At 44.8% G+C, this 14,850-nt stretch overlaps 1 protein-coding gene across 1 annotated transcript in view; it reads left to right on the forward strand.

Annotated features, from left to right (window-relative positions):
- MAML2 (mastermind like transcriptional coactivator 2) overlaps window positions 1-14,850 on the forward strand; it is a 397,278-nt gene that overhangs the window by 263,027 nt on the left and 119,401 nt on the right. Inside the window, exon 2 of the mRNA XM_043897378.1 lies at window positions 1,239-2,762. Within this exon, the coding sequence (XP_043753313.1) occupies window positions 1,239-2,762 (1,524 nt within the window). The remainder of the gene's footprint in view (window positions 1-1,238; window positions 2,763-14,850) is intronic.

Genomic DNA, 14,850 nt, shown 5'->3' on the forward strand with positions numbered 1-14,850 from the left:
GTCTTTCTTTTTTGGTAATTGTTTTGGTTTTTTGTTTAAACTTATTTATTTTAAATTGGAGGATAATGGCTTTGCACCATTGTGTTGGTTTCTGCATGTACCAACTCGAATCAGCCATAGGTATATGTATGTCCCATCCCTTGTGAACCTCCCTCCCACCTCCCAACCCATCCCACCCCTCTGGGTTATCACAGAGCACTGCATTTGAGTTCCCAGTACAAGTTTGTGGACACAGAGTGGGGAGGAGAGGGTAGGACGAATTGAAAGAGTAGCACTGAAACATATACAATACCAAACGTAAAATTAGATAGCCAGTGTCTCATGTCTTTCTATGAGTTAAGTGGTCCTGTGCCCATTTTCCAGGTAAGGAAATTGAGGCTTGGAGAAGTCAAGAGCCAGAATCACTTAGCGCTCAGTGACAGATTGGGATTTGAGCTCACCTTAACTAGTTCCAGAGCCTGAGTACTTAACCATCATGCAGTACTGCCTCTCTACACCTCGGCTTTGGCTAAAAGACTTACAGACAGGCCACATGAAAAATGAATCCCCAGGAAAATCCGTGCTTAGAGGGTTTCAGATGATAAGTGATAATCCCATAGATGCCATGCACCCACACAGTGTTGCTACAGGGGCTTGAATGCAAAGCCGCAGAATCATAGGAAGAAAAATAGTTAAACAACAGAGAGATTGTCTCCTTAGACAAGGCAAACATTCTAATTACTCACTTAGAAGATAAGAGTGGTGAAGGGATTGAATCTGTGCAAAAGAAACTGGAAATTGGGTCTCAGCTTTAGACTCTGTGCTGTTTCCCATCTTGGTCAAAATTATGCTCAGTCCAGTGGCCTGTGTCTGTGTGAGTTGTGTGTGCATGCGTGTGGAATAGTTTGGCCTGTTGCAGAAAACAGCACCACTTTGGTGATTAACCATAGGTATTATCAATAACTCCCGATGACATGTGATGGATTCTTCACCCACTGACCAGGGTACCAATCATGGGAACCTCTGTGACCTCCCACCCTTCGTTGGCATGCTCCTCCAGGAACATTTTGCCCTGTCTGTGCTACTGTTAAGTTTCCTTATCTTCCACACTGGGCCGCATTTTTGCTTTTCTTTTTGAATTCATCCTGCACATGTGTAAATGTAAGAACATTCAAATATTCTGTCTCCTTTGACTACACACATACCTGGATTAATATCTCATGCTCTGTTTTTTTTTGTATTCCCCATCTGTCTTTCAGCTCCAGGGTTCCTTGAAAAGAAAACAGATCGTTAACCTGTCTCCTGCCAACAGCAAGAGGCCCAATGGCTTTGTCGACAACTCGTTTCTTGATATCAAAAGAATCCGTGTCAGTGAAAATCTCGCTGCAGGACCAGGGGGCCTCCCAGTAAATAATGGACAAAGTCAGATGATGTCGGGGACCTTGCCCATGAGCCAAGCACCCCTGAGAAAGACTGCCACGCTGCCGCCCCCTCCTACCCACTCTCCTGGAAATGGTCTGTTCAACATGGGCTTAAAGGAAGTGAAGAAGGAGCCTGGAGAAACGCTGTCTTGCAGCAAGCACGGGGATGGCCAAGTGACCCAGGAGAATATTTTCTCTAACAGGTACGGAGATGATCCCGGGGAGCAGCTGATGGATCCCGAACTGCAGGAGCTGTTTAACGAACTGACCAATATATCTGTGCCTCCCATGAGTGACCTTGAGCTGGAGAACATGATCAATGCCACCATAAAGCAGGATGACCCGTTTAACATCGACTTGGGTCAGCAGAGCCAGAGGAGCACTCCCCGGCCGTCCTTGCCCCTGGAGAAGACGGTGATCAAAAGCGAATACTCCCCTGGCCTGACCCAGGGCTCTTCGGGCTCCCCGCAGTTGAGGCCCTCATCCGCCGGGCCCCCGTTCTCCATGGCCAGCTCGGGCCTCTCCGCTTCATCCCCGATCCCGTCGGTCCCCCAGAGCCAGGCGCAGCCCCCGCCGGCCTCCGGAGCGGCCCGGGCCCTGCCCAGCTGGCAGGAAGTGTCCCACGCTCAGCAGCTCAAACAGATTGCCGCCAACCGGCAGCAGCACGTCCGGATGCACCAGCACCAGCAGCAGCAGCAGCCCGCCAGCTGGCCAGCCTTGCCCTCCTCGGCAGGGCCCTCCCCAGGTCCCTTCGGGCAGGAGAAGATCCCCAGCCCGTCCTTCGGCCAGCAGCCGTTCAGCCCCCAGAGCACCACCATGCCGGGGGTCGCGGGCGGCGGCAACCCGTCGAAGGTCATGGCGAACTACCTGTACAAGGCCAGCCCCTCGGCCCAGGGGGGGCCGCTGGACGTGCTCCTGCAACCCAAGCCGCAGGACCTCAGCCGGAGCTTTCTGAGCACCCCGCACCCGGCCATGGAGCCCCGGCACGGCAGCACCAAGCCTTTGTTCCATTTCAACTCGGATCAAGCCAACCAGCAGATGCCTTCCGTGTTGCCTTCCCAGAGCAAGCCTTCACTCTTGCATTACACCCAGCAGCAGCCGCAGCAGAGCTCCGTCACGGTTCAGCCGCAGCAGCCGCAGCCGCAACCGCAGCCGCAGCCGCAGCCGCCGCCGCCTCCGCCGCCGCAGCAGCCTCAGCCGCAGCCGACCGCGCAGCAGCCAGCGGCCCAGCCCACCCAGTCGCTCTCGAACCAGCCCTTGCTGAGGGCCCCGTTACCACTGCAGCAAAAGATCCTCCTGCAGAAGATGCAGAATCAGCCTATCACGGGACTGGGGTACCAAGTCTCCCCGCAGCACAGGCAGGTAAGGGCCGCGCCCCTCCCCACCCAGAGTCCCCCAAAGCTCGCTCTGCATGCTCTGGTTACCGCTGTGCTCCTGTCAGGACAGAATCAAGACCCCAGAGACAGCAGTGGTCCTGACAGATGCCTCTGAAGGCCTCCTGACGGTTCCCTTGAGGCGTCCGGAGGCAAGAGCATCGTCCACTGTCCCTGGGGTCTGCTCTTGCTTGTTAAGAGTGTCGCCTGAGGATCAGTGCCTTTAGTGGCATGTCCGGTTGGCAGTAATCTTCTGATAATGCCCATGCCTGGTGCCTATTCATTCAGTCGATAAATCGGTCATTAAGTCAACATGCGTGTTCCGAGTCCCTGCCGTGTGTATGATGTAGTGATTATGCTGAGTACTGAAATAAGGCCAGACGTGATATTAAGAGTGTTGAATGACAAATATCCACCCACACCAACCCACTGAGATGTCTAAATGTCCAACCCATCATAGTAGATCCTGCTGTGACTCCACGCTTGTGCATAAGGCTTGAGTACCCCCCTCAAGTAAGACGTGTTCTCTGTCTTCAAGTTCAGTCTGGAGAGGGCGACAGGCTTTTAAAACAATCATCTTAATACTGAGTGGAAAGGATAATGATATATGGAGCACGAAGGCTGGGTATTTACCGAGCAGGGGGACATCAGGGAAGATTGCTGGAGAAAGTAATGTGTGAGTTAATGTTAAAGGGTGAAATTGTCATGACTACAAACAGAAAAAAAAAAAAAAAAAGGCTGTGGTTACCTTATATCCTGCGGTTAACATAAAGCGGAGATCTTATTCTGCCCCAAACAGGAATCGTGTGAGGAGATAGCTCTGTCTCCAGAGCACTGGTGAATCAGAGCTGCTCCCCAGGGAATTTGAAAGGAAAAAATCCTTCCTGGAATAAGTGAAGGGAGGAAGGAAGGAAGGAAGTCAGGAAGGGAGACTGGATGTTGCTTTGTGCATGTAATTTGACAGGTCTCTGTTAGTGTCCAAGCACAAAGACAGCATGTGACATGTCAAAACAATATGTCAGGACAGTGTGACGGCGCAGAGCCTCATTCCAATCACATTCCTCGAGTCGTTTGTGCGGCTGCTGCCCAGAACAGAATGCCACCGGCCGCACAGACCGCGGCCAAGCTAACCTTCGCCCTAGATACACGCCAGGAGGAAGCCAGACCCAGCCAGATTCAAGAGCTGTGTCCCACAGAAAGCTCTCGGTTCTTAACCGCCTACATCGTAGATTGTGAAGAATGGGCTTGGAGTAGAGTGCTGTGTATACTTTACAAAGTTCCATTTTTAACATGGGTAATTTTGGGATCATTTGAAAACAAACAGTATTGTGGAATTACTTTCTAATATTATGTGTAGCCATTTTGCTGTGACTGAATCTGGGTTTAAATTCTTACTCGGATAGTCTAGCTGTATGAACCTCAATCAAATCAGTGAACCTCTGTCAGCCTTAGTTTTCTCACCTGTAAATGAGGGTAATAATGTATATCCTAGGATTTGGGGAGAACAGGTGATAGCTTTCTTAGACCAGCATCTAGAATAAAGTTGGCTACTACTGTGCTTATCATGGAAAAGGCCTTATATGATATCAAAATATTTTTAACAAGCATTACTTTTATGTAGGAGATCCCTTGGAGTAAGTCTCAGATTTTAACATAAGCAGTACTCGAGGAATAAAAGAGAACTTAGTTCTGTCTAGCACTATGGTGAGTGGATAATGATTTACCTTTCCTGGGCCTGGACTTCTGACTGTAAAAGTGGAAATAATAAATAATGAGATATTACTAAGAGTCATGATTTATTGACTACTTAGGACTAACATGACTTCTGTCTCCCTTACTGGTATCTCATTTACTCATATAAAGTAATTACCATTATTCTCATGTTACAGGTGAGACAGTTGAGGCTCAGAGAAGTTAAGTAAGTTTTCCAAAGTTACGCGGATAACAAGTAGCAGAGGCATGATTCTAATGGTCTACTTTGAAGGCTGTACTTTCAGCCATGAGGCTGTACCACTCACAAGTAGGATTTGCTTGGAAATGAGTTTGTAGATCATTGTGAAATTCTCAAAAGAAATATTTCTTATAATACTGAGCCATATTTACATAATCTACATAGTAAATTAAGTTTGGGGGGTAGTAAAGTCTCATCTTGAATTACCTTCAGAGTTGTTAAAGAAAAAAAATCAAAAAATATCTGTGTGACCTTTGACCTTCCTGAGAATGAGCATTACGGAGCTTAACCAAAATAAACAATGTGCAACAGGAAATATAGCTCTTTGGTGCCCCATCAGCCCTTCTTTGGGAGCCTTCCTGCCACCTCCAACATCCTCTGTCCTGTTTCCGCCTCCATCGCTCATGTCAACAACTGTCCACCACATTTCTGACTCCTTGGCCTCCACCCCAGCTCCCCAGGGCCCAAGCACCCCAATGGGTGCTAATGGACAAACTAACAAGCATCTTCCAGTGTGTTAGATAGTTCTTTACTTTTCCTGGTACATGCGACACTTATGATGCCAAGATAATTTTCATCTTCATAAGGACCTCAGGGAGCAGACATGGTGGGTGACATTGGCTGGCAGGCAGTGGCTCTCCATTCAAAGCCTAATCCTCAACCTTATCAGTTGAACTGTATTGTCCCTTCCGACTCAACAGTTTGATGAAGTATGACTCAAGTGTCCTGTGTCTGAGCTGTGAGCAAGTGTATCACAGCTCTGTAGTCAAATGTCACCCTTTTGAAAGCATTCACGTCTAGAGGGGTTGGGCCCATTCTCATCATGGTGCTGTTACAGTTGCAGAGTTTTTTCCCAGGGATTGTCTTCAAAGCTTTTAGCACATCAAGGAGATTATTATCAATACAGTAATATTCATCTTGTCAGGGTTATTTTTTAAAACAGTCAAACTGAGTATTGCTACATTGGGTCAAAAAAACAAAGAATAGCTACAGTATGATGGAACTGCATTGCAAATTTTCTTTGTGAACTTTCTCTGAAGATAATAAAGAAGTAAATGAGTTGCTTCCCAAGATGATCATTTTGAGAAGTGATTTTCACTTGGATGTACATATTTCTAGGTTTTTCCATTTTTATTGTCTCATCTAGTATGTTGCCAAGTATTCTCAACTCCGAGAGGGTAGTTTTGACTCTGCCATTCATAGCAGAGAGTAGAGATCTGTGTTCTCATTTCAAATTAGCCAAATCTCTGATACTCATGACCAAAGTTATGGGCAAGCAGGGATTGGAAATTAAACAGTTCTTATGTTTATCAACTAAAGAATCCTGAACAAAAATAGTAGTCATGGATTTTTTTTTTTTCCTGCTTGTCATACTTACTTTGTGTCAAACACAGGAAGATTTACTAATGAGATATGCTAATTGGGACACTCTAGCTCGGGAATGGTGGAAATCTCGGCTCTCTGCTACAAAATAGTAGATTGAATTTGTTGATCATTTGTTTAGAATTTACCCAGTAGGTTAGGCAAAGATGACCTTCTCTTCAGCCTCAGAACTCTGAACCCACCCAGGGCTGCATGCTCAGGCAGAGGCTGAAATTGAGGGGTTCATATGTCCTTCTCTCTTTATTGGGTACCCTGTTCTCCTAGATGTGAATGACACCCAAGAGTTGGATACAGCATAATCGAATTGTTGGGAGACATTTTTATCATTCCATGCCTGGAGTGGTTTTAAGTAATCCATTCCCTGGAGGCTGGGAGAACAAATGGTATTTGGTGTTTCACAAAATGTCTTCAGCAACTCTGTCTTGCTGATGTTTGGGGCTTGGCAAATGGAAATCCCTCCTGGCAATAATTTTCTTCTTTTTCCTATTGGAAGGTTATGGGAGAGGGCAGGAGAGGGGTGTAGTGCATGCAGTTCTGATTTATCTTCAAGTCACTGAATACTTGCTTTAAGGTGTAAGAGAATTATTGGTTGACCAGGGCTCATGAGAGTTCAATTCAAAGCCTTAACCTCTTCAACTAGAATACAGTCTTTTTCAGAGCTATATAATCAGACACTTGAAAGTGTGAATTTTTTTTTTCTAACATTAGAGCCATGAAACTCGAGTGGATTCTATATTTGGTTTAGAATTTTCCCATCTCTAAAAATTCTGAGAGGGAAGGCAGCCAGTGAATGGATGGTTTGTTATGACCAAAACATAAATTTGTACATTTCCTTTTTAGTTTAAAGCCAAGTTCTTCGATCATATATTAGGAACCTCAACCCACTCTCTCTACCTAGCCAAGTTTATCCTTCAGTACTCTGTATATCAACCATTGGCATAAATCAAGCAGTGTTCTCCTCCCCTCATCTTTAAGTTAGTCTTGGGTGTAGCTGATCTTAAAGATGAACACTCAAAAGATTGTTTCCCAATTGGCCTAGCTGACGTTGGAGCATTCTCTCGTGTACTGACAATGCTTCTGAATCCTTTTAATTGCCCAGAGAAAGTTCCAGAGAAGAAATAGAACCTTCAATCAATTGGGAATGCCTTTTCTAGTAGGAGAATACTACTAGTATTCATAGTTCTACAACAATATAACATTCAGTTCACCCCTTTGCTGGGGGTAGAGGTTGGTTAAAGTGTCAGTCAGTTAGGCTAGTGCCGGGGTTTGGTTTTAGGGGCCAGAATCAAGTGAGGGGAAGTCAGGAGCATGAAGGGCCAAAGACAGAACCTAGCCAAAATCCTAAAAATGCTGGCAAACAAGATTAGTCAGTATACTCAGAATCCAGGAGTGAATTTGAAAGATGGTAACAAACTCATGATTTCACAAGTGACCTAAAATCTAGACTTGAAATTAGGATAGAGACTTGGGAGATAAGTCTAGGTGGTCATCACAAATGACCCTCAACCATTTGATGATTTCCATTATGACTTACCTTGGCTGGGTTAGGCTGGCAAAAGGAAAAAGAGCTGGTGCAAGTGTTGCCCGTGGCAGGCAAGGAGCATTATTTTTATATTTTCATTTTATCTTTGATAGTACATCATTTATGTTTACAAAGGAAGCAAAATCTGTTTTTGATGCCCCATGAAACTAGGGCTAAGGCCAGAATCCAGAGTAAATTTCCAGACACACATGTTAATATAATCTGTACTGAAAACTCTTGACCGGCAAAATTAGCAGAAGAGATTTTGCTCACATTCTATTGGTGTTCATTGGTTTATTTTAACAAGAGTACCAACTCTGTGCCATTTATAAATCATCCAAATGGCTGTTGTTCAGTCACTCAGTCGTGTCTGACTCATTGTGACCCCATGGACTACAGCACTCCAGGCTTCCCTGTCCTTCACCATCCAAATGGTAGATATTATTAATCTTTTTTTTAATATCAGTAAGTGAGTACACTGAGGCTTAGAGAGGTTAAATAACTTGCTTAGAGTTAGTCAGTAACTCATCTGATTTTAAGCCTAGTGATAAACACCATGCTGCCTAAGGAAATAGCTATAGGTGGTCTGAGTTGTGCTAACAGGGTCTTTCTTTGTGGTATCTGTTTGACATTTCACTGTTGTCTACATTCTCAGTTTTTTTCTACATCAGGCAAAATTTGAGCTAGTTTTGTTGCAGTTGCCTTATCCCAATCTACAGATCTCTAATCTCCTGTTTGCCCAACCTGGAGCCAAGAACTAAAGATTCTAAGCTAAATTGAGTACAGTTCTAGTCTTCACTCTAGCAATAGCTATATTCATTCATTCAAAAAAATATTTGTTGAGTCCCTACTCTCTATCAGTAGTATTTACTGATACTACAACTGAGAAAAAAGATGAAGGTGTGATGTAGTAAGGGAGAAAATAAAATATTTTAAGTTTTAAAAAATTAAAATATCAGAGAGTGTTTTCAAGTTGCTCTATTTTCATCATACTGTGGACTTACTCCTGCTTCTGTTACTAGGCTGATTTGTTGCCAGGCTTACTGGTACCTCTGATCCCTGATAAAAATGGGAAAAACCCAAGGGAGTGGTATGTGATTTAGTTTGCAAAGCAAAAAATCCAAAGGCTTTGTTAGATTTTTGAACTGATAAAGAAAATTTAATCACTCTCTTTTCCTTTAACATGATCCATCAAGATTTCAGAAACTGTTCAGGGTCACAGAGTTTTACAAGAGGGTGAAACCATAATTTTTGCATGTATTCATTCATTCATATGATGAAAATTTATTGAGAATCTACAGTGTGTCTGGAATTGAAAACTAAAAGCTTAAGTGATCCAAAGAACCCTCATTGCATTCATCTAAAAATCAGGAAGGCATGGTTCCTCTCCTCAGTGAGTTTTTAATCAGAAGGAGACATCTGTCCCTAATACTATTGGGTTCCCATTGGGTACACCTACTATCTCATCGTCATCCTGAAATCCACTTTATGTAGTAACTGAGCACAAATCATCTGGGCTTTTTCCCAAGTTTTCAAGTTCAACTTTGAGCATAATATTTTAACCTTTCATAAACTAGAACTCTGCTGGATATTCCACTTTCATTCATATTTCACCTTATCATCCTAGTATGCAATAGCTTGGATCACAATAAAGTGAATTGGTATAAAGCAACAATTAACTCTTGATTCCCTCCATGAAGAAATAAACATAGTAGCAAGAAGAGTATGTTGGCCTTGGAATCATAATACATAGGGTTTAAATCCATCGTTAGGGGAATGGCTTCTATTATTCTCATTTCAAGGTCTTTGTCCATGGCTTGCATCAGTCCATAAGAGCTATGCATTTAAAGCATTAGTGGTAATTTAGCCTGTTGAATACCAAGTTTCTAACTAGGGAAAAAGGGGGTATGAGGTTAAGAAATAGATTTGATCCTGGAGATGGAAATGCAAGAGGGTTAATGGAAAATCTGACAGATATTTAACTGTAATGTGCATTAATGTAAGTGACTCAAACAATCCCCTTTGCACCAGTTCTAATTAGTTTTGCCTTTTCTAATCAGATGTCAGGTCTTATCAGTTCGGTATAGGGGGGTGGTGTGGATTCTTCTTGTGAAATCAAAAGGAAGCCAAAACCTGTTTAGCCTGCGCACCAGTCAGTAAATGTTCCTATTAATGGTTAATTAAAGTCAGGCACAAAGACTTGAGATTCAGAAGGTGCTTACAATAAGTTCTAGGTTTGAAACGAAAGACCACATAAATATTTAGACTTCTCGGATCAGAGAGATGTGATGTGAGTGAATCATCTTACTCTTTTATTAATACATTGTGGTGCAAGCAAGGAAGATTCAACCTACACGCACAGAGCCAAGGCAGCTCTCTGGATGCTAATTAGAGAACTCTGGATGAATATTTGTATTTTATACAATGAATCTGAACAATAAAGTGGCACCTTCTTTAGAGCAGAATAGAGGGAGGCCAGTGAGTATTCGCCAGTGCATTCGGCAAAAATCAAGTTTCAAGGTCCCTGGGGATGGCAGGATGGAGGTAATTGACCTGTTTCCCTTTCTTTCTACTGCTGATTCCCCTCCACCATGAATCACTGGCATTTTCCACAGTTTGCTTTTCACAGGAGCTTAAGTCCAGCTCCACCTTTAGGAAACATGAACTTCATAAACAAGGAGCTTTTCTGGCCCTGCACCCTGCGGCCCACACATCTTTGGCTCACATCTCGACTTTGTGTCTCTGAGTCTTTGTCGAGTCCCCTCTGCCTTTGTCTGTACCGTCTCCTGTTTCACTCTTTAGGAACAGACCAATTCTGAACTCGCCTCTTTTCCCTGGACTCCTCTGAGACCCATTTTATGGCAGGCCTGGAAAACGGGGGTGGTGAGGACATTTAGCCACTGGAGTTGTTGTTGGCAACAAGAGTGAAGAGACTTTTCCTGGAAAAGGATGCGTGTTGGGGAGAGCCTGGTGAGCTGGCAGGCCACCTCTGGGTCCCGCAAGCCTCTGGCGCAGGTGAATGAATTGAGTGGACACCCCCATGGGCAAAACAGTATCCTTCTTGCATCAAGTCTTTGCCGCCTGGCCTGTATCCTTGCCGTCTTCCTGACCTGCCACTGGAGTGAGCATTCTAAAATGGGAATTTAACCATGTCTGTCACCGGCCTCAGCCCCTTAAGTGGTCTTCATTTTCTCAGAATGAAATACAGCTCCTTGTGTAGCTTTGAAAGCCCCGTGTGACCTGGCTCCCACCAAGTACCCCAGGTTGACTGACTTCTATTCCCAGCATTCTTCTTCCCTTCGGCCTGCCCTTTGACCCCTCTGTGACCTCAGACCCCTGCCCTCCAGCTCGCTCCAAAAGACGTGTCCCCCGAGTCCTGAGAAGTACCAGGCTTTTGCCCTGAGGCAGGTCTTCAGACACGCTGTTCCTTCTTTCTGGAACATTCTCCTGCTCTACCCTGGCTGGCTAACCTAACCCTAAGCTTTCTCAATCTCAACTAAACCGTTTCTTCCACAGGGTTTCCCTGGCCTCCCAATCTGAGTTAGCTCCTATGCTGTGTTCTCTGCTGGTTGCCGCTCCTTCCTCTCTTTCATCATCTTTGCTCTTGTGTGTCTCCTCAACTGAACTACGTACCACTTGAAGCCAGGAATCGTGTCCCTCTCGCTCACCCTCATACTCCAGTCCCTCATATGCCTACTCTGTGGTTGGCACCTACAACATATTTGCTGAAGAAATGAACAAAGGACTTGTACCACTGGCCCACCATCCTTCCTTCTGTTCTGAGGGCTTACGGTCACCAACTCACCGCCTCTCCTCCTCAGAAGGTAGGGAAGGAGCTAGCCCTTCCACCTTGCTCCACACCAACTCTGCCCTTCAGACATTTCCCCCTGGGCCTGACAGCAGTTCAGAGAGTTCACTCTCAGCTGCCTCCTGGGTTAATCCTGTGGAAAGAGATCAGGCACAAGCACTTTTGATGGAAGCTGGACTGACCTATACCCTGGGGGATCATGTAAGTAAGAGGTTTATCAGCAGTTGTTGCTGTTCAGTCACTCAGTCATGTCCGACTCTTCACGACCCCATGGACTACAGCACGCCAGGCTTCCCTGTCCTTCACTGTCTCCTGGAACTTGCTCAAACTCATGTCCATTGAGTCAACGATGCCATCCAACCATCTCATCCTCTGTCACCTACTTCTCCTCCTGCCCTCAATCTTTCCCAGCATCAGGGTCTTTTCCAGTGAATCAGCTCTTCACATCCAGTGGCCGCAGTATTGGAGTTTCAGCTTCAGTCTTTCCAGTGACTATTCAAGCTTGATTTCCTTTAGGATTGACTGGGTCAGTCTCCTTGCTGTCCAATGTTGTTGGTAAGAACAATAAAGAGTTTTATCAACGATATTCCATGTGATTTTTTTAGCTTTTTTTAAATTTATTTTTTATTGAAGGATAATTGCTTTACAGAATTTTGTTGTTTTCTGTCAAACCTCAACATGAATCAGCCATAGGTATAGAACATCAATAATGTACTAATAATGACCAAACACAATCCCTCCTCATAAGTAATTGACAGGAACAAGTGATTATCGTGTTGTTTTATAAGATTTCTGATAGAGGTTAATGTCAGGTAATCTGGGAATACAGAGATGAAGCACCTAGGACAGCCTTGGGAACCAGAAAAGGTTTCCTGGAGGAGGTATCATCTAAGCGCCTACCTCAAGGAAGAACAGGAATTAGTGAGGTAGATGGGAAAAGCCCCTCCAGGCAGGGGTTGAGTTCTTCTGGAAGATTCCAAGCAGTTCAATGTGGCTGGACTGCAGAGTGCAAGGTCAGGAGAGGACAGATAAGACTAGAGCGGTAAGCAGGGGCCAGATCATAAGGAGCCTTAAACACCATTGTAAGGAGGTTAGGAATTCATCCCGAGGGCAACAGGAAGTTATGGAGAGAAGGCTACAGGTTGTTTTAAAACAGAGGCATAGCTGTTGCCTGCCACAGAGTAGCTGCGAAATTCAGACATGTTGAATGTTAAAGAAACAGATTTGCTCTGCAGAAAAGTTGCAGTGTAGGGAATACAGTGGGGGGCCCCAGGCGAGGGGCACAGACACCTTCACCAAATCTATATGCCAAGAACATTCCAGAGATTTTGAACATGCAGTTGCTGTGGGCCCAGGAAGCTCCTGCCTTCTGTCTAGGGCAGGGACCCTAGAATGTCCTTGCTGGTTCACTGGTCCTCTGTTTCCCCCACCCCATCCCTCACACATGGCTTTTCTATGGCCAACCCTGGACTTCCGCTCTTGCTCCAGAGGACTTGGTCCATCCATTTGATCTCTTATAGCTACATTTCCATCTTCAAGCATGCTCAAGTCTTCAACACCCTTTCAAAAAAACTTCTCACCAGCATCCCTCCCCTGTGACACCCCAGCTTCCCAGTAACCAGGCTCAGGACCTCTGATCAGTATAATTCTTCCCTGTCCACTTTCCCGGGTTGGTACCACGGAGGCCGCTGATGGTCATCCACACCTCTTTCTCTTCTCCGTGTCCACTACTGCTGGCCACAGGTTCATGTTATTGCAGTATTCCCCCATCCCTCCCAGTAGTGGGCTGGAGAGCGGGTCTAAGGAATTCTGCCTCGCTCTATACTCCTGAGGGCTGAAACGAGTGGCTGGGGTTCCAGACACCCTTGTGGCCTCCCCACTGGAATTACAGCCTTACCCAAGATCCAATCCCTCGTTGAGGCTCCTTCACTTCTCAGAAGCAGCTCTCCTCCCTTTGAGGGTCTTTTGCTCAACCACTGCCTTTTCTGCACTGGCCGCAGATCCTATTCACCAGCGCAGGCAGTTGTGAGGTGTCCTGGACAACCAGCCCTGGCCGCCTCCATCCCCGCCCTTACTGGAAGCCCCTGCTGATGTCACCAGCCGTCCTCAGGCTGTGAAAGAAAGTCCCGTTTCTCCCTCCTTTGGTGCATGCAGCGTAGGGAAAACTCCTCCAGTACAGTTCTTAAACATTGCATTATCCTTCCAGTTCAGTATCTGCTCGGCCCAGTGAACTGTGAATTCCTAGTGAGTTTGGACCCTGGAATTTCCCTTCTCCCTCTGAACTCATAAAGCATTCTGCATCTCTTATTGCACTCATTGCTTTTTTCAACCTTTAATTGTCGTTAAGTCTGTATTTTAACCCTTCCACTAAGCAGTAAGCTTGAAACCAGAGTTTCTTTATCATTCATCTTTGTACCTCCAAGGATTAACAGAGAAAGTCCCAACATACAGACCCAGAAACAGAGAGGAGGAAAGAAGAAAAGAAGGAAGGGAAATAAATCAACTATACTCCAGTAAAAATTAATTTTAAAAACTCGGTAAAGGATAATAAAATGAAGTTATGGTGTGTGTGTGAGAGAGAGTGTGTGATCTTGAAATCAAAGGCTGTATGGTCTTGAATTATAGGCTTGAATAATTTGACACTGATCTGAATATCAAATGTACATTACTGAGACTGTATACATCGCTTACTTCTAAAAATGTTGTAAGTGCCTTAATGACCACAGTCGTGGCCAAGTCACTTAATATCCCTGAAACTGACCTGCATCATCTGTAAGTGAGAACACCACCTATTTTACAGGATTCTTGAATACAGTTTATGAAATAACCCATAAGACATATGACAAATACAAGGCCTGCACCTGGTAGGCAATTCACAAGTGCTGGCTTGCTTCTCTTTACAAAATAAGGACCCTCCAAACCAAATCCATTCAAACAATCCAAATTAAATGTTAGTAGACACTTGCAACGGGTGATTTCCAAAACTGAACTCTCATTTAACTCGGTGTTTCCAGACAACTAAAGCAAAAGGAATAATGTGGGGATGTAAGGGTTCTTTCTTTATTTATTTATTTTTAATATAAAAGAAAGTGTCCTGGTTCATCAATGCAAGCACAGTTTTTCCTGGAAGTAAATTCCAAGGCCCATTTATCACTGGGGGAGTTAGGTAACGTGACGGATGTCTTCCACTGGGAATCTTGTGAAGATGCTGGCAGTGTTTACTTTGATGTTTCTGTTATTAAGCTGCATTATGAAATCTGAGGCCAACATCCTAGATTTTAATTCAGTGACTACTTTTCCCCAGCAAGCTGAGATAATGTGGTCAGACGTAATGTTTTCTACAACCCTGTTCAGTGGTTTTCTTACACTCTTAGCAAGAATACTTCTTTCCTTTTCTCCCCCTTTCGGGGTTC

The sequence above is a fragment of the Cervus elaphus genome, chromosome 1, assembly GCF_910594005.1.
Source record: "Cervus elaphus chromosome 1, mCerEla1.1, whole genome shotgun sequence".
Classification (NCBI taxonomy): Eukaryota; Metazoa; Chordata; class Mammalia; order Artiodactyla; family Cervidae; genus Cervus; species Cervus elaphus.